General features: G+C 38.8%; 3 protein-coding genes across 3 annotated transcripts; 1 reads left to right on the top strand and 2 right to left on the bottom strand.

Annotated features, from left to right (window-relative positions):
- Positions 1-3,312: 3,312 nt before the first annotated feature.
- rpl23 (ribosomal protein L23) lies at positions 3,313-6,397 on the top strand. Its single transcript, XM_083896616.1, has 5 exons — positions 3,313-3,380; positions 4,133-4,216; positions 5,328-5,456; positions 5,670-5,783; positions 6,270-6,397. Exons 1-5 carry the CDS (start codon positions 3,368-3,370, stop codon positions 6,350-6,352), a joined length of 423 nt encoding a protein of 140 aa, XP_083752742.1. The 5' UTR covers positions 3,313-3,367; the 3' UTR covers positions 6,353-6,397.
- A 4,447-nt stretch (positions 6,398-10,844) lies between these two features.
- LOC310933082 (von Willebrand factor C domain-containing protein 2-like) lies at positions 10,845-16,912 on the bottom strand (the record flags this gene model as incomplete). Its single annotated transcript, XM_083896504.1, has 3 exons — positions 10,845-11,086; positions 14,083-14,212; positions 16,463-16,912. 3 exons carry the CDS (start codon positions 16,910-16,912, stop codon positions 10,845-10,847), a joined length of 822 nt encoding a protein of 273 aa, XP_083752630.1.
- Positions 16,913-18,167: 1,255 nt separating this feature from the next.
- On the bottom strand, positions 18,168-24,796 carry scpep1 (serine carboxypeptidase 1). Its single transcript, XM_083896589.1, has 13 exons — positions 24,679-24,796; positions 23,223-23,362; positions 22,279-22,368; positions 21,796-21,951; positions 21,633-21,707; positions 21,007-21,079; positions 20,670-20,707; positions 20,462-20,590; positions 19,802-19,892; positions 19,480-19,593; positions 18,741-18,878; positions 18,491-18,654; positions 18,168-18,399 (listed from the first exon to the last, which is right to left on the bottom strand). Exons 1-13 carry the CDS (start codon positions 24,737-24,739, stop codon positions 18,328-18,330), a joined length of 1,341 nt encoding a protein of 446 aa, XP_083752715.1. The 5' UTR covers positions 24,740-24,796; the 3' UTR covers positions 18,168-18,327.
- Between the last annotated feature and the right edge of the window lie 384 nt (positions 24,797-25,180).

The raw sequence follows: 25,180 nt of genomic DNA, 5'->3' as shown, positions 1-25,180 counted from the left end.
CCACTGCTTTTTATTGTTCTTTTTTATACAGATATTCAATACGATGTTAAAGAGGAAAGCAAACAGGAATGAAATGTGAAAGTATATTAACAAAACACTATATGGACAAATTTATTAAAGCTTCTTTGGGTTTAAGACCTACATCTACATCTGATGATTAAAACCCCAAAAAACTGGCTCCTAACGGCAACTTTGAGCCCTAAAAAAACTTGTGGGATGTTATTTCTTTACTCGAGCAAAAGAACAACCTCATTTTTCACCTTCTTGTCAGTGTCGGACATAATCTGAGGCTCTGTGGCATTTAAGTCACATGATCTGTTCCCCCTTCCTACCTTTTTTTAAAAAAAGATCAATATCCTGATTTTTATAAAGGGCTATGTCTTAATCGTCCATGTGCTTACTGAATCTCTGCCGGATGTAAATCAAATACACTAAATGAGGAAAGTGTCTATGAAGAGCATTTAATAAGTGTGAAAACACCTGTGATGATGCAAAATGATGCATAAATTCAGTGCTAATCCTCAAAAAAACATCCTTTCATCAGTATTGACTGTTAACGCCATGATAAATGTCTAATAAATGATATAACGTGGTCCGATTATGAAGAACAGTTGGAGAATGTTGACATTCGTTCATGAACAAGAACGAAAAATAGCGTTTTCAACATGTCGTCATATATTTAAATACAGAAATGTTCATTATAGGTTCCGTATACCAACCAAAACATACCAATACTTTTTTTTCTTTGCTAGTCGTGTTGGAGATGGAATATTTTTTTCTGCAGCACATAGAGTTTAGGCTGAATTTCATGGCTTTTTTTTCAGGCATTAAAAATTCATCACCTCATACGGGAACTGCAACTCTCTCTCTCTGCCGCTGCTGAAGTTTTATGGGCTTCAGCGCGATGTTCCTGTAAAACTGTGAGCCGTGTATAACGGCAGAGAAATACCACACTATTCTAAACCAGTACATATGATCAAATATATACAACTACTGCAAAAACTGTAACACACTAATCTGTAACTAAGTGAGGTGATTTATTGTCATGATGTCATGGACTCTTGCCATTAATATACAGTTTCTCAGCAGTGAGGCTGGATATCAAAATGTAATAATTTTTTATTATTAAGATGATGATGATAATGATTATTATTATAATTATTTTTATTATATATTTTTTTAAAGGTTTTAAAAAATAAAAAAAATAAACAGTAATCTGACACCCAGTCGACATCAAAAATTTATTTATTTATTTTTACTTTTTTAAAAAAATATATATCTTATTATTTATTTATTAAAGTAAAAAAAATACATTATACATTTTATTTATTTATGTATTTATTATTTAAAATGTATGTATTTATTTATTTTTAGTTTTTTTTATTTTAGTTTTTTTAAGTTTTTTTTTACTTTTTTATTTTTTTATTTTTTTAAATTAATAATTTTAAAAAGTAAAAATAAATACATACATTTTAATAATAAATAAATACATACTTACGGACATAAACACATAAATAAATAAATTACTTTAAAGAAATATATAATAATAATAATAATAATATTTTTTGAGTAAAAATAAATAAATAAATACATGTTTTAAAAAGTAATACTTTTTTTATGTCAACTGTGTGTCAGACTTCCTGTTTATCTCCTCATATCAAAATCTCGTTGTCATTTAAGATCATATTTCCACACCTGAAGAGTTAATCTAATCAGAGCCAGTCATCAGGCAGCATAACGTTTGACTGAAATCTAACAGAGCTTATAATTTGATGTGTGCAGGAAGTTACGACCAGAGACGGAGCTCATTCCCCAGAGAAGAAGAAGAAGATGATGATGCTTAGCTCTAACTGTGTGTGTGTGTGTTTGTGTTGTATTTTGAGAGGATGGTACTGAGTAGAGGAATAAAACGAAGGTCTAATGTGCACAGAATAAAGATGAGAGCTCAACGGTGAACACAAACGGCCAAATAAAACTAATGTGTCATGTTGTGTTTTGTTTGAAACGATTAAATAAAATTGGTATAATTGAGGAATCACTGTCAGAGTCCAGGTATCAACAACAGTACTGATATTTTAATTCAAAAATCTAATCACCTTTAGCTAAAAACGGTCTGTTTGTTTCCTGGAATCAATCAAGTGGTAAAAGAGCATGTTTGTATTTGCTGGACAGAGTTTTGTCTGAATGTTCATCTGTCAGTGTTTGTCTGAATGAACTCAACTGTGAGACAGTGATGGTGATTTGCTGCTCTCTGCTGGAGTAAACCTGCTCCTCTGGAGTGAATAAAAACTCCACAACTTTAATGTCTAACGTCTGTGTTTGCTTTAGTTTATTTTTCCTTGATTTGAAAATGGGAAACACGACATGCTTTTTAAGACCTGAGATTGCGAAGCTGGTGTTCACAACTGCATATTCCCAGCATACCCTTAATGCAGCGGTGTCAAACTCATTTTCACTGAGGGCCACATCAGCATAACGGTTACCCTCAAAGGGCCAGATGTAACTGTCATACAGAATAAATGTAACTAAATGTAACCAAATATAATGTAAATGACTATGTAACATATTGCTAAATAACTTTCTGTATTTATTATTATTCAATGTCACTCATCGCATGACGCATAAACAATGATACACCTTAAAGCAGCATAGACCTATTTTAACACAGATTTTTAAGACCAATTAATCACTCGCGGGCCACATAAAATGACTTGGCGGGCCGCATCTGGCCCCCGGGCCTTGAGTTTGACACATGTGCCTTAATGCAACAAAAAAATTAATTAAAGTAGCACATTGTTAGAATGTGATACTGACCAATCAGAGTATGTATCATGTATAATATAAAATAAAAAATATTGACAGTAACGCATTAAAGAGGAAGAAAACGCAAGAAAATACTGAGAGTTATATATTAAGACTGTTTTTATTTATTTATTTGTTTTAAATCAACACATTTAGTGTTGAAAAATAACAATTTATTTAATTGCAGTTTGTACAGTGTGACATTTTGCCACTGATAGTGTGGAGAGGAAGTAAAATACTAAATAACCACAATCATTACATCACATAACAATCCGATCAAATTAAAGTACTACGGTTAATTCACATGATGTTTAATAGCAGTTTTAGTGAGTGTACATTTTTGCACTTGTAAAAACATGAGGGTTAATGTGACACATATAATTCCGGCGAATTCCTAATAGCGATGTCCTCAAAACATTACAAAAAAGTTTTGCCGTGTTTACTGATAAATCTTAGACGTTCCTTGAACGCCTCACGCCCTCGCGCCGTGACCCGGATGTAGATTGGGCTCAACTCTATATCCCACAATTCCTCTCTCTCTTCTTCCTCTTTCCCCTCTGCGGCCATGTCTAAGAGAGGTATGAACACCACCTCCTAAAATCCACTTTCATCCGCCGTTTTTATGCTACACCACTTCTTATAACATTGATTGTGCGCGAAAGCGGGATAAATACGTTACACCTGTTGGATTATTTGAGTGATTTTATAAAACCGAGTACGGATTATTGACGATGGCGTTTTATGCTAGGCTGCTAGCTGGCGGAAGCCATGTTTCGCTGGCGGCGCCGTGGAGACGTGAAGTATGAGCTAAAGGACGAATATTAGAATAAAGTGTAGTCTGTTGATGCCACACGCGCTTGTTTTGTTTATTAAACAGTTTGGGACATCGTTAACGGATAAAAATCATGCGTACAGTCGAGTAGTACAACACGCAACGTATGCCGGGCTGTTAGCTCGAGCTAGCTAGTAGCTGTGTGTTTCTGTGGTTGGCTTGAAATGGAGGTAAAGTCTCACAGACGCATATTTAAATAGCTAATACTGCTTTATATAGCTGTATTATGTTGTGGTTGAAAAAAGACTATGGTTGTGTTGGCAATTTCATTAACACGGTTCTGAGTTGTTATTGGAAACGTTATTGTTTCTGTTAAACGACAATGTCTCAATGTGAAAGTTTCACTAAAGTATAGATTTAGCTTTACTATTGTTTTGATTGTCAAACGTGTTCGTAGTCAATAAGATGCACCTTCTCGTCATGAAACGCGCATGTCCCGATCTGTTGGTCCTAGCATCACATGTGGACACATCTGATGTCTTGTGTCTCTTCCCTCAGGACGTGGTGGTTCGTCCGGAGCCAAGTTCCGCATCTCACTGGGTCTCCCAGTGGGAGCGGTCATCAACTGCGCTGACAACACAGGTACGTCCCTGCTTATTTACTTACGTTAATGTTTTTACTTAAACTACTGAGTTATCCTCTGTGTCTGCATGCTGAGAAAGTTCTAGGGATTTGTAAATATACTTCTGTGGAACTCTTGAATGCTTGTGAAACCTTAGACTCAAGGAGGGAGATTGTCATGTTTACTTACTCAAACTTGAACAAAAAACGTTTGTGTCAAAAACTTTGCGTCCTACTGTCAAAGTAAAAACATCTATAGATGCTTGTGTTCAAGTGTCAACCACTGTCAGTACAGAGAAAGCTGGTTAGTCACTTATTTCTTATTCTTTGGGGGTAAATACACAAGGTGTTTCAATGACCTCGGTTTGTTCACCTTCTGTTAACAATCATACACCTAATATTTTGAAATCCTGGGCCTTTTCTTTAGTCTCGGTTATCTTCAATTATTTGTTTTTATATATAGGGCATCGGAAGAGTCATAAGAGTTTTGAACCTGTCATTTAATGTTTGTAATGGTGTTGTATCAAGCCAGTTTTGACCTCCAGTTGATTGAAACCGTTTCACTCTGAGCCTTGGCTGATGACACAGCTACAGGATTATTGTGCCAAAAAATGTAATGTATGTAATGTATTTTCACCCGCATATTCTACTTGTCTACTTGATCAGTTCCTCAAGTTTTGTAAGCTTTTTGTGTGCTCTTGAGATCATGTGAATGATTTATTCATGTAATTTTCTAAGTCGTGTTTCATGGGACATACAAATATGTATGTACAATAAACCGACAAGTGATCTGCTTTTATTGGTTAAACTATTGACTTTATGTTGATTATGATTTGTGCTGCCACACTTGACATTGATAAGGTCTCGGTTGTTTCCCCCCTTTTAAAAAGCACTTGCTTTGTCTGCTCAGTGGCTCGGTGAGTTGTCGATGAAGGGAATATTGAGCTCATCACTGTGGGTGAGACGGCAGCGACACAGTGGCTGACCGATCTCAATCAGGGATGAGACAAATGTCAAATGTTCTGTAGCAACTCTGCTTCAATGTTAAAACATAACCACAGTTTTGCACCAGGTTTGTCATCTCATGTCCCATGTCAGCCTTTCCTCACATGTGGATGCTTTCCCTCCTCAGGTGCCAAGAACCTGTACATCATCTCCGTGAAGGGCATCAAGGGACGTCTGAACCGTCTGCCCGCTGCTGGAGTGGGTGACATGGTGATGGCCACAGTCAAGAAAGGCAAACCAGAACTCAGAAAAAAGGGTGAGAGTCTGCAGGTCACTGGGTTTGGGGTTTATTAGATGGAACATTTAATTTCTCATACATGTGCCATCTTAATACATTTAGTTCAACTTTGTGGGATAAACTGACAGTTTGTAATAACTGCCAATACCATGACTATCTCTGTAATGTCACCCATATCAATATATATGACAAGTGGGTGTTATGTACTAAACGCACGTCTCCTCTCCACAGTGCATCCTGCGGTGGTGATACGGCAGCGGAAGTCGTATCGGCGAAAAGATGGCGTGTTTCTCTACTTTGAAGATAATGCGGGGGTCATAGTAAACAACAAAGGAGAAATGAAAGGTGAGTTTCAGGTTTTTAAGTCTGTGATGGCCTCATACCGAGGGAAATTCGATGTTTTGTTTAAATGTATAAAGCTTGTTTCTACCTCTTTAACTTGGTTATATGCTCTTAACTGATACATGCAGTGCATACCCTCTCCTTACCTTTCACATGAAGGATCACACCCCACACAAATGTGTAGAATTCTTAAACCACACTTGTGCTCTTGTCTGAGAAATTAAACTTTTTGTTGTACACCTTAACCCTTCAAAAAAGCACTTGCTTTGTCTGCTTGGTGGCTCGGTGAGTTGTCGATGAAGGGAATATTGAGCTCATCACTGTGGGTGAGACGGCAGCGACACAGTGGCTGACTGATCTCAATCAGGGATGAGACAAATGCATCATTTCTCATTCAACACAAGTCTTGGAAATTGTTTTTCAGGTGAAGAGCTAAATCAGCTTTTGTAGCATCAGGACTGAAATAACCGTCCCTTTCTGTGTCTGCAGGTTCAGCCATCACGGGTCCAGTGGCCAAAGAGTGCGCTGACCTTTGGCCCAGGATCGCCTCCAACGCTGGCAGCATTGCCTGAGCTGGACCCTGTACCGCATTTTCAATAAACTGTTGTTAAACAAAACCATGTTGTCTTAGTGGTCATTTATGTAACATGATGATATTGTGATATATGAGCAGCTCTAACTCTCAGTATACAAGGTTTTTGATATTTTTGGAGGTGGAGTTTTGGCCCATGTAAACACATTGTTGAACAGAAAAATTGTGTTGGTGAAAGTGCTGCTGGGTTCTTTTGATCTTAAATGGATTATATTTGGTTGCCTCTGCTCAGCTACATTTACTCTTGTGTATAAACTACAGCAGTCCAAGGCAAATATTTTTGTAGTTGAAATGCTGTTTAATTCATGGCTACGAATGGTCATAAATAAGCATAGCTTACCATTTTACCAGCTTCATGACTTGTGGTGTTTACTTTGACTTGCAGAGGAATGAGGTTGAAAAGATCAGCAAAGCAAACTGTTAAGTGTTCAATATAAATACATGAATAATTGTGTGTTCATGCACTTCACCTGTCCCTCCACTAGTGGGTGTGCAGAACCTGTTTTAGGTTTGGAAAGTGGTTATTAATAAGAAATAAAAAACTCAAACTTCAATGTCTAATTTCTGTGGTTGCTTTAGTTTAATTTTCCTTGAATTGAAAATGTCATGCTTTAAGACCTGAGATTGCAAATCTGATAACTACTGTACATTCCCAGCATACCCTGAATGCAACACGTTAGGTTTTAACATAAAAAATAAATAAAGTTGCACATTGATTGAATGAATATATCAGTTATAATATGAAAGAACAACATTGAGACAAAAGCATTAAAGAGGAAGAAAACAAAAATACTGAAAGTTGTGTATATTAAGGACCTACTGATTTTTTATTTTCAACATATTTAATGTTGAAACCAGATATGGAGTGACACATTCAACACACACAAATACCAAAAACAAAATATGTCTTGATGGTTGTCAGTGACGTATGTTACTGTGTTAAGATGCTACCATGCTTACCAATCCAAATAAAGTATTACAGTTAATTTACATGAACGTTTATGATTTACAGTGGGAGCGAGGTACACGAGGGTTAATATTAATATAACACTCAGGCGAATTTCCAGAGCGAAAGAAAAAGTTTGCCTTATTACTTCCTTGTCGTTCCTTGAACGTCTCACGTCGTGACCCGGATGTAGATTGGTTCAACTATATATATCCCGCGAATCCCTTCTCTCGCTCTTCTTCGTCTTTCCACGCTGCAGCGAACAGGTATGAATATCGCCTCCTAAAATCCACTTTCATCTACCGTATTTATGCTACACCACTTGTTTGTAATAGTGATTGTTTGTGAAAGCGGAATAAATATGTTAAACCTGTTGTTTTATTATTTTAGTGACTTTTTAAAGCGGGAGTACGAATTATTTTTGCTAGCTAGCTAGCTAGCAGAAGCCACGTTTCGCTGGCTGCGCCGTGGATGAATGAAGCATGAGCTAAAAGACGAATAGTATAATATAGTTCAATCTGTTCATTCTACATGCGATTGTTTGGCTTATTAAACATTTTTTTTTAAAGTATAAATATTATACGTAGAGTCGAGTAGTACAACACGCAACGTGGCTGCTAGCTTGAGCTAACTATGGTGGCGCTGTTCTCTCTTGTCCATAAAACATAAAATATTCCGTTTGAATGATTTCTTTGTTATTTGGAGCAACGAAACCAGTAAACATTCACGTTTGACAAATGAAAAAAGTCAGAAATTGCTTTAATTCCTTATCAACATTGATTAATCGATTTTCAAAGTAAGTTGGCAATCTATTCGAGTAATTGTTTCAGCTTTGGCGTTGTAGAATTCTTAAACCACAATTGTGCTGTCGTCTGAGTAATTAAATCAAAGTTTTCTTTTGTTCATACTTACCTGTGTTGCTCATTAGAGCTACATCACATGTGCGTAGGCATAACTGTGGCTTTAACACGTTTAGTCGCACATTAACCCTTCAAAAAAGCACTTGCTTTGTCTGCTCAGTGGCTCGGTGAGTTGTCGATGAAGGGAATATTGAGCTCATCACTGTGGGTGAGACGGCAGCGACACAGTGGCTGACTGATCTCAATCAGGGATGAGACAAATGCATCATTTCTCATTCAACACAAGTCTTGGAAATTGTTTTTAGGTGATGAGTTATTTTAGCTTTCGTAGCAAATAACCGTCCCTTTCTGTGTCTGCAGGTTCAGTCATCACCGGTCCAGTGGCCAAAGAATGCCCTGACCTTTGACCCAGGATCGCCTCCAACAGGCAGCATTTCCTGAGCTGGACCCTGTCTGTATTGTATTTTCAATAAACTTTTTTTAAACAAAGCCACATGTCTGAATGGTCATTTTTGTAACATAGTGATATATGATCAGCTGTACTTACACTAACTCCCAGTATATGAGGATTTTTTTATATTATCTGGAGGTCAAGTTTTGGCCAATGGTAGACATTTGAATTTTGAGACAAATTACTGTTCTTGGCATATGATTGTGCTTTTTTTATATAAAGACAAAATTAGAGGTTTGCCTTGTACATATTTTCCGCATTAGTGCTACATCATCATGTGCAAGATGTGACAAAACAAGACAAATATTGCCCTAAATATCTGTATTTTACACTGGTTCTCACTTTGCATGTTTCAAACAATATGAATCTTTATTATTCACTGGAAAAACTTTATTTTAACACAATCGTCTAAAGAAATTGAAGAAAATTGAGTGACCCATTTTGTTTATTCTAATAACTCATCGTTAAAGTAACGTGTATTTGACCTAAGCATGTGGTATTATTATGAGTGTATGTTACAAAACAATAGAATAATTGGAGATGATTTATTTCAGTGTTGAATCACAATTTGCTCTGACATCACCAAACGCTGAGGCCAATTCTTGCACGTCATCCCCATGAGTCAGCAGTTTTTCTGTGTGTGTTGTAGTGGGACGTTACAGATGGAAAAGCAGCAGGGTCATGGAAGAGAAATCAGGCCACCACCTGCATCCAACACTCTTCCTCCCTCTTCATCACCTGTTTACACCTCTTCACACATTTAAACCTGAGGTTGACTGGAAATAAACACTAATACCCTACAGTATCTATATTTCACTTCACACATCTTTTCAATCACTTGTCAATTAGGAACATTTTGGTAGAAAGTTTATAAAGAGACATTTTAAGGTCTTCAAAGTGACAGATATAGTTTATTTTGCTGTCGGACGATGAGCAGAACAATTTCTGTTTTGAACAATATTTCATGCAAAGTCTTGATAGTGTATTACAATAATCTTGGCTCTGATATATATTTGAAATACATTAAATGTCATTACCAAGTTAAAGGATTGTTTTAATGTCACTAAAATAACAATATTTATCAAGTTAAAAATCTGATAGAGAGTGAGCTTTCTTCCTGAGTAAAAGTTGGGCAAAAAACAATACATATTTGAGGGTAAAACATTCAAACACATACTATATCTATATATACATGTATATACAAGTAAAAATGATATTATTATTGAACAAAGTGGAGACATTCCCATCTTTAATGTGGACAGATGTGGTTAATTTATAACAGACAGTGAAAGTAGAATTGTGCACACGTGATGAAGCAGCTGTTTCCTGTTGCTGCTGTTGTGTCTTCACACCAAAGTCCATAGAAAAATATCTGCGTGACAAACTTTACCAAAAGAGGCTTCAGTGACAGTCACACCAGCTGCTTCTGTGTCATCGCACGATAAAAGTGATGATTTTCTCTATGGACTTTGGTGCAGTCGAGTCTGTCGATGAGTTTATACAAAGTTCAGTTTCCACTTAGATCAGTCTGAGGGGCACACTCAGCAAAGTAGACACAGACACGTGTTAATACTTAGTGCAACTGCAAAGTAAAACCTCGATTATACGTTTAAAGGACCAGTGTGTGGGATTTAGAGCCATCTACAGGTGAACGCTCACATTGTAGCCAACTGAATAAAAACAAGTGCTGGGCGCGTTAACGTTAACGGCGTCAACGTTAACGCATGACGTGTTTCCATGACGACTGACTGGAAAAAGACGCGTGTGACGTCATGGTTACGTGACTCCCCGGTTGTTAAAATAAGTCGCTAAAGTAACGCTAAAGTTTAAAAACAGACGCACACATACGCAGTACACAGGTACGCTGGTTATTTGTAGCACTGCTCTTTTTTCGTTTAATAAACAGACCACTGCAGTTCGAATGGAAGGTGCGCTAACTGCGCTAAAAGGAGCTAATGCAGCTAACAGAGCTAACTGGTAAACTGGACTCCGGTGTCGCTGCCAACCAAGAGCTAGTGTTTTGATTTGTCCAATCTGCGCTACCGCACGAACACTGAAGTACAAATATTTCAAATTCAATATTTATTTAATATTTATCTCAACAAATCAAGGAAAACATCATTATAAATATTCAATTTCGGTTGAAATCCTACACACGCGACACACCAAAACGCGACACGGAGACTCCGCTAATCCCAAACCCTCCGAGTCCACGTCACGGTATTAGGTCCAGTCTGGGAACGGTCGCTCTCGCCCTGACGTCCTCGTCTCTGGACGGCTTAGAGCGAGCGTCGGGCGTCGACGCGGGCGTGGGCTCCTGCAGCCGCGGCTCGCAGGTGGCGTGCGGGTGAGTGTGCCACGTCCCGTCGCGGTAGGTGCAGTAGCAAACCGTGTCCTCGTCCATGTCCACGCGCTCCCCTGCTGGGATCACCCTGCTCCCGGCGAAGCAGTTCGGACCTGGAGGTTTTAACGGAACATTGTGTGTGAAAGCACTTTTTTACTTACTTGTCTGTTTTATTTAGAGCAAACACTTCATCGTAAAAAAATATGTAATGCATACATTTTGGAAGCAATTTATGTATTTACATTTTCATCCATGCATTAGAACAGTGTTTCCCAACCCTGGTCCTCAGGGAAAACTGCCCTGCCATGTTTTAGATGCTGCCCTGCTCCAACACACCTGATTCAGATGAAACTACATTTTTTGGGGGGAAAAATGGACAGAAGTTGAAACATTAAATAAAAAATTAATTTTTTTTGCAAAAGTTGAAACATTTCATTTATGAAAAAAAAAATTCTAACAAAAGTTGAAATATAACATTTTTTTAAAAAAAATTGACAAAAGTAGAAATATAACATTTTTAAAAACAATTATTTTTTTAAATCTAAATTGAAACATTAACTTAAAGAAAATGTTTTTTAAAAAAAGTTGAAAACTTACATTTTTGAAAAAAAGAAAAAGAACAAAAATAAAAAAGAAATTATTTTTTAATTGACAAAAAAAATTTTTTTCAAAAGTTGAAACATTAAATACATTTTTTTAACAAAAGTTGAAACATTTTTTTTTTTTTAATTAACAAAAAAAAAAATTTTTATTTTACAAAAGTTGAAAAATTAAATAAAAAATTTTTTTTAACAAAAGTTGAAACATTAAATTTTTGAAAAAATAATTTTTTAACAAAAGTTTAAATATTACATTTTAGAAAAAATTGACAAAAGTTTAAATATAACATTTTATTTTTTTTAAATTGACGAACGTTTTTTTTTTTAACAAAAGTTGAAACATTGAATTATTTGAAGTTCGTTATCAGGATTCTGCAGAGCTTGATGATGAGCTGACCATTTATTTGAATCAGGTGTTTTTTGAGAATGGCAACATGTAAAACATGGCAGGGCAGAGTTCCTTGAGGACCAGGGTTGGGAAACACTGCATTAGAATATGTAGTGATGCTCTCTCATATTCTAATCTTATTAAAATGAAGCAGCAGAGTCTCAGGTTTCTGGATATTTTGGGAAAATTAGACCTTTTTTTGTGGTTGGGTTTTTTTTTAGAATATTTTACAATTGTCAGTACAGTAAAGCGGTGAAATGACTGCAAACGATTCACAGATGGAGGTTCCTTTATTTGGCAGCGGCCCCTGAAACATTTACCAGTGCCACAGCAGGGGAGGACAGGAAGTGCAGTTCATCTGATGCCAGAGCCCAAAAAAAAACAAAAAAACACCCACAGCTGACATGAGCAAATTGGGTTGAAGCAGGAAAAAGAAATGACGCATCAGAGCAAAACCATCTGTCCTCTAATTATTGTGCCTGCTGTTGCTGTATCACACACACACACACACACACGCAAATCCCACGGATGTTAGAAATGGACTTTAATGCCTGTGGCATGAAAAGCATGTGACATAACAGGCTGCTGATGTCACACACCAACTGTCAATCACAGTGTGTGTGTGCCTGCGTTTGTGTGTGTGCGTGTGTGTGGCTTTCCTAGGCTTCACTTTACTACATCTGTCATCTGAATACAGGCTCCGTCAGGCAATACTATCAGACATGGTCAAGAGGAAAAGAAAATTGGGATTGGGCTATTCCAGACCTGACTGAGGGAGCGTTTGTGTGTATACAGCAACAGCAACAGCAACAACAGGGGGCAGCTTTCAGTCACTCATCTGTGCATTCGTCTCGCTTTACTAGCCCGATGCTGCTGTCGCCTCCGTCGTCCACCTTGACATAAAACAAATCACTTCCTGTGTGCGGCGGCGCGGTTACGCTAACACACCTAGAGCACCATATTTTGTATTCATATAAAATGATATCTTTCCATATCAAACATGAATTATTTTTAACCCTTAAATTGCTACATTTCTGTCACGACGCATCAAAAATAGTGATTTGTGCTCATTGATGGGTTTCAATGAGCACATTTTTGTACTAAGGTGTGTTAGTGTGAGTATTTTAGTCAACGCTGTTTACAATGAACTATATAGATATATATATATATATATATATTTAAAAAACTTAAATATGCACAACCTGCATACATTTTTAACAATATGCATGAAGAGAAGGATAAAATATGCTCAAAATTAAAGGCCAAAAACTGAAAAATGTGTCTAGGTGTTAAAGCAGGACTATGCAGGATTTTTCAGTCACACTTAAACCTGTGTGCAGTCGTCTCGCTTTGCTAGCCCCGTGTTTCTGTTGCCTCCATCGTCTGTCTTGACATAAATCAAATCACTTCCTGTGTGCGGCGCAGTTACGTTAACACACCTCGAGCACCATGTGTTGTGTTCATGAAATGAAGCTAAAAAAAATGGTATACATTTTTTATTTTAATATTTTAAACCAACATCAATTAAATATTAATGCATTGTTTTTTATTTTTAACCCTTAAATTGTCAAGTTTTTGTCACGACGCATCAAAATGAATGGGTTTCAAACAGCACATTTTTGTACTCAGGAGTGTAAGTGTGAGTATTTTAGTTAAGGTTGTTAACAATGGACTAAAAATAAAAAAAAATGCTTGCAACTTTTTTGGGGGGGAATTTCTAACAGTATGGATGAAGGGAAGGATACAATCAAAACCCCAAAACACACAAATGTGTTTAAGGGTTAATTAAATTAAATTTGGCCCATTTTTAAAGCAGGACTATGCGGGATTTTTCACCCTAATTTAACAGCTCTGGAATCACTGTGATGGTTAAATATGTTGAAAATATGTACTATCGTAAAAACATGTACCCTGAGACTGTAGTGGGAGAAAAACCGTTGACGAAACATCAACAACAAAAAAAGCGCGACCATGACTTCCCCTTTTAGAGAAGCTGGGGAGGATGAGGAGGATGATGTTAACACCGAGCCTCTGCATCACATCACACCATGACCAAAAATATCATCTGCTGTCTCTGGGGACTGTGAATGTGTCACAGATCACACTCCTAACTCAGACTCACCAGTCTTACAGATGGGGCAGCAGTGGTTGGGTTCGTACGTGGGGTTGACGCAGTGAGGGGCGGGGCAGTTGGAAATGCTGCAGTAAACCTCTCGGTTTGCGCCGCAGCGACAACGTTCGCACCGCGACAACTGCAACACACACAAACACAAAGCATTAGATAAGTGCATACTAAACTTTCTTTTATACAAAAAAAAAAAAACATTTAAACATATTTAAGAAATAAGATATATTTAGATATCTAGATAATGAAGTTATTTGGTTTACTTGTTATCAAGTTGACCACACTTAATGCTTCACCTTATAGGCCAGTGTTTCCCAACCCTGGTCCTCAGGGAACACTGCCCTGCCATGTTTTAGATGTAACCCTGCTCCAACACACCTGATTCAAATGAAACATTACATTTAAAAAATAAAAAAAAAAAAGGACAAAAGTTGAAACATTAAATTTAAAAAAAATTGTAAAAAAAAAAATTTGAACAAAAGTTGAAATATGACATTTTGTGGAAAAAAAAATATGGACAAAAGTTGAAATGTAACATTTAAAAAAATGACAAAGGTTGATATTGACAAAAAATTGTTTTTTTTAACAAAAGTTGAAATTATTTATTTATTTATTTATTTTAATGGGCAAAAGTTTTTTTTTAGCAAAAGTTGAAACATTAAATTATTTGAAACATTGAATTATTTGAGGTTGGTTATCAGGCTTCTGCAGAGCTCGATGATGAGCTGACCATTTATTTGAATCAGGTGTTTTTTGAGCAGGGCAACATGTAAAACATGGCAGGACAGAGTTCCCTGAGGACCAGGGTTTGGAAACACTGTTATAGGCTACGTTTGTGATTTTACTGCCCTCTAAGTGTAAAAAAACAACAACAACAACAACAAAGCGTGACACTGGTTTGATGTAAATAACACAATGATCACTCTTCTACCGCGTTATCCTCCACATGAGGGTTGCCGGTGCGATTCTGTACACAATGAACAGGTTGCCAGTCACATATAGAGACAAACAACCATCCTCTCTCACAATCCTATGGTCAAATTTAAAGCGTCCGATTTCACCTAATCCCCAAATCTGCATGTTTTTGGACTGTGGGAGGAACTTTAGGGCTCCGTAAAGGCTTGGGCCGGCACTGTTTATGCCCATTTTATGACTGAATGTGAGGTACAGTAACTATATCCTACAGTACGACTGTACTATGTCAAACTCATTGATATTTAGCGGGCAGCTTATTACCATAAAGTGACAAAGAGAGACTCTAAAAACACCAAGTTTCTCAATAACAACCTCCTAAGTGTGACCTAGAATTAAACAAGTAAAACAGTTGAGTGGTTTTGTGGTTTAAAATTTAGAACATATCTTTAGATATCATCTTTCATCTGAGTACAGGCTCTTTCAGGCAATACTATCAGACCATGGCAGCCCTTTTTAACCCTTCAATTGCTAAGTTTTTGTCACAATGCATCAAAAATAGTGATTTGAATGGGTTTCAATGAGCACATTTTTGTACTTAGGTGTGTTAGTGTGAGTATTTTAGTTAACAGTGTTTACAATAGACTAAATAGCTACATATATAAAGATATGTTTTTTTTCTCCACACATTAGCTGCTGCTTAGCAATAAGAATAATTTAAAGGTGCATTATGTAATAAATCTAAATCAACTGGCCATAAAATCCTCCTAATATGTCACAGAGACTCAGGAATAATGTTCATATAACAAACTGAACTCACCAACAACAACAGTACAGACAAAATATTTGCATTAAAAAATATATTTTGCAGACTGCAAATCATGTTAATGTTTTGAAATCATGTTTTGGCATGTGGCGCCACCTACCGCCGTCTACTGATCATTGCAGTCAGTAGAGTCTCAGCTGCCGAGCAACCACGGGTTGCCAGTTACGCCTAAAGACCTCGTTATTTTGAATTTGAATGTAGTAAGTGTTTTTGGCCACATTCTTACATATGGCACCTTTAAAATTGTAAAATTCTGTCATGGAGACCAAACTTTCTATCAGCCATAGCTTACAGACTACAGAATATGTCTAGTAACAATCTGACAACAATGTTGCGTCGTTGTTTTAATCGTATGTGGTTTGAAATTTGGTTTGTTTCAAGTAGCTTCTGGAGATATTTATTACATTTAATTTGGACACATGCGCACAAACTTTGTCAAATTAGATGTCAGACTGTATTCATATGAGGCCAAAGTTATATGAATATAGTATGAGATCAAATTTGGTCATCAGACACATAAAAGTATGCAAAACATCATATCACGCAGTCATGACTGATGTGCGTAAATCTGAAATGACGCACGTGGATGCGACAGTGGCGCTCAGGTCAGATCTCTCTCTCTCTCTCTCTCTCTCTCACCCTGAACTCCTCGAGGAGTCGGTACGTTTTCCCCCTGTAGACACAGACCCGGGCCATGGCCTCGCACACGGGACAGCACGCCCTGTATCCGATCCGCGTGCACCGGGCGTGGATGCGCGGACACTTGGGCCGGACGCACACGGGGCCGTCCACGGTGCACGTGCACGGGCAACCCCTGGGGCTCGGGTAATACACCTCACCGATGCCGTAGACGAAGCCGTGGTCGTCGATGCACCACTTGCCCCGGTAGTCGCCGAACTCGTAGTCCGAGTCCGCTTTGGAGGAGTACTCCGCGGATACCGCGACGCGACCCGGACCCAGCGGCGGCAGCGGCGGCTGCAGCGGGAGCAGGGACAGATGGAGGAGGCAGCTGAGCGCACAGTGCCGGGGACTCATCATCATCATGGTGGTGAACAGGTTTTCCCCCGCGCTCACACCGACACTGACCATGTGAGCATCTGTTGCGCTCCGGTGAGCTGCTCCAAGCGCCGGTGACGCGCAATGGAAGCCTGCGCGTCACTGACCCGCTACTGCTCTCTTTAATCAGTCAGACGGTAATCTCAGGATAAATCAATGTTTAGTTATTAAATTATTTTATTTGTTTATTAATGTCTGTAGTATTTACCCTTTTATTCCTCTATTCATTAGATGTCAGGGTATATGCAGGAATCCTGATCCTTATCGCCACTTCAAGCTGTTATCAGCAACACATATTTGACTTATAATACAGTTTTAGTTTGCAATTAAATCTACAGAGCACAACCACAAAAGAAGGAAATAAATTAAACTAAATCCAAGGTTTATTATAATGAACAATAATAAGTGACACTTACTCAAGTACTCACAATTTTGGTGTTTACTCCGTGCGATTTCGGATATTATTTCACGCCAAGAGGAGCGCGTTCGCCGTCGCAAGGCCTTAAGGCCACATTATACTTCTCCGACTGCGTATGCGTTATCCGTCTGCGTCACCACGGAGACGCCTCGAGCATTTATACTTCTGCGTCGTGGTGACGGACACTCGCTGCAATTTCCCGCCCGATCAGTAGGGGTCGCTGCGCAAGGTTGTTGTGCTTCTGGCTACAGTGAGCAATGGCGTCCGAGAAAGAAAGAGAGAGAAAGACTGTTGTTGTTGAAAAAGTGGCCGTTTCTCACTTTTCTGTGTCACGGAACGCAGTTTTAAGATAATTTGAGGCGAGAAATTGGCCATTTAGAGTCTAAACATGTGCTGTGTGTGTTAAGATATGACGTATTTATAGTTCGGCAGCGGTGTTATCGGCGGGGATCAGCTCCGCCTCTGTCAGGACGCCCGGAGCGCACTGAGAGCCGGCACAGAGCAGCTTAGCTCAGCCTGTCCTGAGGACCAATCGCAGCTCTTGCCGTCTCCGTAGTCCCTTGACGGAGTGACGGACACTTAAAAAATATTCCGTGCACCCGGAGACGACGCAGAGGCTGTTCGGCAGAGCACTTTACGCAGAAGTATAAATTGGGCTTTAATTTCCCCCAAAATTGATTTATCAACTTTCAATACTTAAAGTAGAGGACATGTATAAGGGTTACCAGTTTGTCAGTCCCCGCCAGAGGAAGCTCACGTACCACTAGTGGTACACGCACCACAGTTTGAAAGCCAGTACGCCCACTAAGCAGAAGAAGACAGAGGCCAGAGTTTACAAAAACAAGGTCTTTATTTATTTGCGTTGCAGCTCAAATCTTCACAGGTCTCGTGTTGTTTGATCAAGTAAGAGTGGACACTTATTTATTTTGGTTTAGAAAGTGACAAAGTAGAAAAACAAAGAAAGGAGGTCTTGTGATTACAGGGTTGATTGTCGGAGCCATTCCAGCTGGCATCGAGAGGGGAGATCGGATCAGTCCTGGTGCTGCTGCTGCGTGATCATCTTCAACATCTCCAAGGCCATCGGTCCCTGGTCTGAAGGAATCTGTGCAAACAGGAGAGAGAGAAGACCATACTTAATAATGTAGGTTCTGTCAAGCAATACTATCAGACCTGACTGAGGGTCTTTCATTTACCATGTGACCAGCTTTGAGGATCCAAAAGAAGGAGAAGTTCTTGTAGGTCTTGCAGAAAGCTCCGGTCACGCCTGGCGCGGCGGGGTCATCCAGGGCGGTCCACCTCAGCTTGTTAAATCCAAGTAGCCCCTCCCACTTCAGACGCTTCACCCACAGCTCTTGACCTGAGACGAGAAGCTCTCTCTTTACGCCGAGGCCACACAAAGGAAAATCAGCACTGGAGCTGAACGCGAGAAGATTAAAAACTCACCCATGGTGTCCACGATGAGGTCCAGCTGTCCGTTGTAGACGGTGACGTTGACCCCGGCGGTCAGCAGCTGGTCAACGATGTCCACCACTGGTCTCATGAAGTCTCCAGCCATGTTACTGAACACGTCTTCTGCCTGACCTGGACAGGAAGTGATGCCAGTTAAAGCTACAGTACGTCAAGCTAGGATTTCACAGACCTAGCTGTGAAATCCTCCAGCTAGGAGGATTTCTAGCTGGTGTTCAAGGACCAGTAAGTCATTTTTTTAGGATTTATCAGCAGAAAACGAGTGTCACACTATGACCGAGTACGCCATGTTTCTACAGAAGCCCCAATGGACAAAAAGGACATCTTTTCTAACAGTAAAACTTGTCTGAACGGTCACAAAAACACAAGTTTTTAAAGACGAAAATCGTACAGGAAAAGTTCCGTTTCCATGTGGATAAAGGGCTAAATATAGGGGGAACTTTTCCAGTATCACGCAACACTTCATCCAATCAGAAGCCAGAGCTCCACAAAGAGGCGGTCCTCTCTGCTTGTGGCTGTTGGTCTGGTAATGTCCTACCTCACCAAACAGAAAAGTAAACCAGACGCCTGATGATTGAAACCAAAACAACACATTCATGAGGTGACATAGGGAGGAGGGCGGGGCATGCCAACAACAGGAGGGCGGGGCATGCTAACAACAGGAGGGCGGGGCATGCTAACAACAGGAAGTTAGTCAAAGATCATCCGACGTTACCTCCCCAGGTGACGTTGTGAGGAATGATGCCCAGCTTCTTCCTGATTGGTCCGTTCATGAGCGCGCTCAGCGATTGGCTGTGGAGAGGACGGATGTGACGACGCGTCTGCAGAGCTGGTGAAGAGACGACAGATAAGTGTGGACTTTAAATACTTTCAAGTCCTTCTTACGTTCACTGCTTTCAGTTGGACCATCAGTTATTTGTTAGTTCTAGTTAAAGAGATATTTCCTGTTTTTTGAAGTGTAGTTTACATTCATTTGTTTTCAGAAACATAATAAATGTTGTTAAAAAAATGGATGCGATGATGTGATCGTGTCTTACCGATGTAGTCCTCCTCCACTGCTGAAGAAGAGCTACGTCTCTCGTCCGGGTCCTGGGTGAGGATGTTGTAGAAGTTGACGCCGTTGGTGTTCTGACGACAACAACAACAACAACAACAGAAGCCATTAAACCACATGAACACGGCTATGTCGTTACAAACTGGTGCGTGCGACGACTCAAGTTAGTGTCTCATTTTTATTATTAGTAGTATTTTGATGTTGTATTATTAGTATTATCAGGTTTTATTATATGCTTTTATGATGGACTGAGTGTTTTACTGTTGATTTTGTCGTTAGGTGACCTTGAGTGTTTAGAAAGGTGCCCTTATTATAATATGACAAATTATAATTATTCATCTCAAAAATGTCATACCCGCTTTTAATTTTCTGTGCATTTTATTGCAACAGTGCATCGCTATAATATTATTATAGTTCCAACAATTTGACCAATTCAATGTTGTGTGCACACAAGCTTTAACTCAGTTCAACTCAGTATAAATAATCAAATAAATTAACGTGACCACAGAAAATACTCCATTAAATACCATTTAATTGATATAGTTGCACTGAAAAATGACCCTGAATTTTAAAGTATAGAATAGAATTCATATGTACATTTACATATATATACACACACACTTGTATGTACTGATGTACCGACCTGCTCCACCACCGTCTCGACCACTGACCACAGCTCCGTGGCCTTCTCAAACTGCTGCTGCTCCACCGCTCGCTTCACGTCCTCTGCTGCGCTGCCGACGTCCGCCAGACCATAATCGTCCAGCAGAGACTGTGAACAGCAGACGCGACACGGTTCAGACCAAACCATTACTAAGAAACAAACTCTACAAAGTAAGCTTGTTACTCACAGTGGTGTAGAGGTACGGCCCCCACGTCATGACAGAGTCTGTGGATGAAGCACAAAGTTTACGTTACATTAAAGTACTTTAAAGGTGTCCAATATTTTGATAAGAGGTTTATTTTGTCATTTCCTTTAACTGTTCTTTTCCCCACATTTTTATAGATGGTCTGAATGTCAAAATGGAGACAACCGTGACTGAGGGAAGACCTAAGCTCACCGTCGTGGTCACTCCTGGCTTTTAAAAGGTAAGAATGAGGTCATTGGCTCTCGTCCTAATGCTGCATTTTTTATCTTTTTGACCCTGATTTAAATGTACAAATATATACAGACTGGATGATACTGACCCAGTGGTGAAATCCACGAGTCTCCAAGTGCCACGCCAGCAAAGTTGCACTTCACCGTTCCTTCTGCGATGGCCTGCACAGACACGAGAATTAACACAGATGTGTATGTTGTATGTATCTCTGCAGGAAAGGTGGCGCTAGAGATCAAAACCTTTACATTCGCTTCAGCAGGACAATTAAAATCTCTATGTCAGACTCAGGACTTTAAATAATGACTGTGCATTCACAGCAGCCATGTCGATTGGCGACGTGTCAATAATCAAATGAATGAAGTTCCATTTCAAAATGGCTGCCGTGCAGATGGTCCATATAGCCCATAATGATCAAATGAAAAGGACATTTTACTTATTTAATTCATTCATTATTTAATTCATTCAAAGTCATACATTCATTATTTATTATCATAATTAATTAAGTGATTAATTAATTGGTCAATAATTAACTATCTAATTGGTCAATTAATTAATTAATTAATTAATTAATTCAAAGTGACAAGTTTGCAGCCAGGTTCCAGTACCTCTACGCCTTAAAACCTGACTTCCAAGCAAACATTTAAAATATTTTTGTTTTGTAAATATCCATTATCCACCTAACGAGGACACAGAGTGCAGAGAAGTGTGTCTCACCTTGGTGAGCTCCTGTGAGATAGCAGCTGCCATCTTCCCTCCGTACGACTCAGAGAAGATGTAGAATGGGATGCTCTGCAGCGGATTACACACAAAAAAAGAAAAGGAGCTGTGACTGTGATTGAAGCCTTTAAAGTCTATACCGCTCGTCTCGTCGTCTTACCTGGAACTCGGGCTTCTCCGAGAAGAAGTTCCTGAGCAGCACCAGCATGTCTGAAGAGACCATGGCCACATCAGTGGCATAGGCGTCAGGTCTGTCAGTGTAGCTGAAGCCGGTGCCGACCGGGTTATCGACGAATAACACACTGGCTGCCTGCACCTGAGAGAGAGACAGAGACAGAGAGAGAGAGAAAGAGAGAGAGAGCACACACACTTTATAACCTGCATGTTAACTGTCACTTTGTCAGTTACCCATAAAAATTAAAGAGAGTATTTCTTTACAGTGTGGAATCATGGGAAGTGTAGTCCAGAGACAGCATTAGTAGCAGAATGAATTGCTAATGGTGAGCAGTCGCGATCCAATACTTGGAATTAGTCAAGTTGTTTTGAGGTATTTTATTAATGCAATACATTATTTTTCAATTGAATTTCAAAAACACAGAATCTGCTTCAACTACCAGAAAGCTCTAAAATGTAATCCTCTTACCCAGCTGGTCTTTCTGGGCTCCAGGTCCCGGTTCAAAGGTCCAATCTCCTCAAAGTTACCAAAGCCACTTCCTGATCCACCGGGTCCACCCTGACGACACACGGACAACAAAGCAGATTTTTATTTATTTATTTAAATATTATTTTTTGAAACTAAAATGATTGTTTGTGCTCCAGTGGCCAAACTTAACAATGTGGAAGTATAAAGGTTTCTTTTAATGATTTACTGAGCTGAGTCAGGTTCAGTATTTTTGAAGCGATGACGCTCAATCACTCCATGACTTAACTTCCTATTCCCGAGTTTAAAATAAAGAGGCGGCAGCATCGCAGTTAGTCATTTAGTTTCCAAAAAAACAAAACAAAACAAAAAAACCTGATCTACATTCAATTGTTTTCCCATCTTTATTTACAGGATTAGAAAAATAAATGTTCGTTTTGATCAACTCAGAGCTCTGACAAACGGATTTAAATTAGAACGGTCAGTTTACAACACTGGCTTCCATTGATTCTTAATAGATTACTAAATTAATCGTCAACTATTTAGATAATCAATTACTGGAGTGTTTTTAATCAAATTAAAAACAGGTTTTCTGATTATTAGCGTCATAAAATATGGATATTTTCTGCACATAACAAAATGAGTCAAACTGAATCATTTTGAGAATCTTTTCCAGGTCTGAAAAACATTGATCAACATCTTTCTGCATTTTCTGGACCAAACAATTACTCGATTAATTGAGGAAATAATCCACAAATCACTAAGTGATAGATTGATGATTAAATGTGTCAAACACCGATTATGTCTGACTGGCTTCATTATACAGAAGCTGTGGTTGTTTTTGTTTGAGCGGGAACAATAAGAGCTGCTTTTAAAACAACAAAGAAACAAGAATATTCCGAGGGATTACATAATTCAGACAGCGTGTGGACGTCCTGGTGTCTTACCTGCAGCCACATGACCAGAGGCAGGTCCATGAATCCAGCAGACGGACTGTCAGCGTAGTAAAGCCACCAGAACATGTGAGCGCCGTCTCTCACCTCCACATAGTTCCAGGCTTCTTTGCCCGTCACAGGAATGAGGAGCCCTGACAAAAACAAGAAAAGACATCAGTCCTTAAATAACCAGTCCTAACACTGAACGGAACAAACCAATATCACGTGTCAGTATCGGAAAACAGGAGACGCAAACTGGAGAGTTTTCAGTCTCACCACAGCAGATCGAGTTGCAAAGATCCTTCAGTTTAGCAAAATAAAAGATTCAATCTGCAGCTCAAAGATTAACGTAAAAGTCACACGGTCGCAATTCAAGTGGCTGAATTGTTACAAGAAACTGCCAAAGAAACACACCGCAGAATAAAACAGCTAAAAATATGTGGAATGCTCCAATCTTAGTGACATTATGCAACTGCAATTGCAAACTCTCTGTGCTACTAATAAAGGATTATCTTATGTAGACTAAAGAATAAAACGCTGTTTAAACTCCAGATAATAAAGAAAGGTCGGCTATAAAGCAGAAACTACACTTTTAAAGATTTCCTGCCAAACCTGATGCAAAGATCCATCGGTGGACTAAACCATTTACTGAATGTTGATGTTATATAAATGTATATCTGATTTAATTGCATGGGTTTTTTTTGGTAAAGATGTTGAACGGTTTTTCTTTTGTACACACAATAGAGGAATCTAACATTTGTTAACCACAACTTCTGCATTTTTGTCTGCACTATGTTGCACGTATATATATTAGAGTGTAAATAAGTTTAAGTTTATAATGAATCCAAGAAACATGTAATCAAAAGGTCTGGTTTTAGTGACTTAAGCAGCATTAAATCACATTTCCTTAAGTGATGACTAAAAGTGGCAAAAATCCTCTTGACTTGATGATTTATCAGTCTGCCTCTATGTAAATGTCCCAATCTGAAAGTATTTTTCAGAATAAAAAGGTCAAATGACTATATTAATATGATTATATATTCAGATTACTGGTGTGCATGTTAACACAGTAGAGTTTAGGTCTGAGGATGACAGAGTGGTGATGGTCATGTAATCTTCCTCATCATCATCATCAGTGGAAGTGCTGGCTCATCAGAAAGCTGTCAATCACGGGTTCTTCTCTCCACAGTGACGTCATAGATGCCAAACACTTGTGTATGTGAAGCTGAAACTACATCTTCCTCTTTCACCTCCTCTACAGATCTCAGCTCTGATCTAAATACATGTGCATTAAGCTAGCAAGTGGGTTAGCTAGTAAGTGAGTTAGCTAGCTAGTTAGTGCGCTATAGCTAGTTAGTTAGTTAGTTAGTGAGTGAGTTCCGCATCAACACGAATACAGAATAAAAAGAAACGTTACCTTTTTGTCACACTTTAATAACGAAGTAACTTATTCGTGTGTTGTTCATACCTTTGTTGAAGACGACGGTGAGTGCGAAGAGCAGCCGGAACACTGACCCCAACACAGCCATTGTTGAAGTGGAGTGGACGTGTTGTTCGTTCGGGCTCTGCGCTCATTTATTACGACCAGAAATCACGTGACCACGCCCGGAGTCAGCTGATCTCTCTCTCTCTCTCTCTCTCTCTCAAACTAATACACTCGGTGGTTCGACTCCACACCAAGAGGGAGCAGTGTTGTCAAAGCCAAGCTGATGACTTCCTGCAAATGACACGTGACCTTCAAAATAAAAGCCCCAACTTTTTTTAATTGTATTTTTTTTTAAATAAACTTTATTAAACACAACAAGAAAGATGACAAACTCATAAACAACAACAACATCAAACCACATAAATACAGCGTAAATCACACCTCCGATGAAGAACCAGTAAGAAGGAGAATTAACAATGACAATTACAAATCTAAAACAGACATATAACATATGTAAAATGAAGAAAAAAAACATAAGGGCAAA

The sequence above is a fragment of the Microchirus variegatus genome (genome assembly GCF_963457635.1).
Source record: "Microchirus variegatus genome assembly, chromosome: 10".
Lineage (NCBI taxonomy): Eukaryota > Metazoa > Chordata > Actinopteri > Pleuronectiformes > Soleidae > Microchirus > Microchirus variegatus.
The sequence above is the reverse complement of the archived record's forward strand: the minus strand, read 5'-3'. Positions and strand labels throughout refer to the sequence as shown.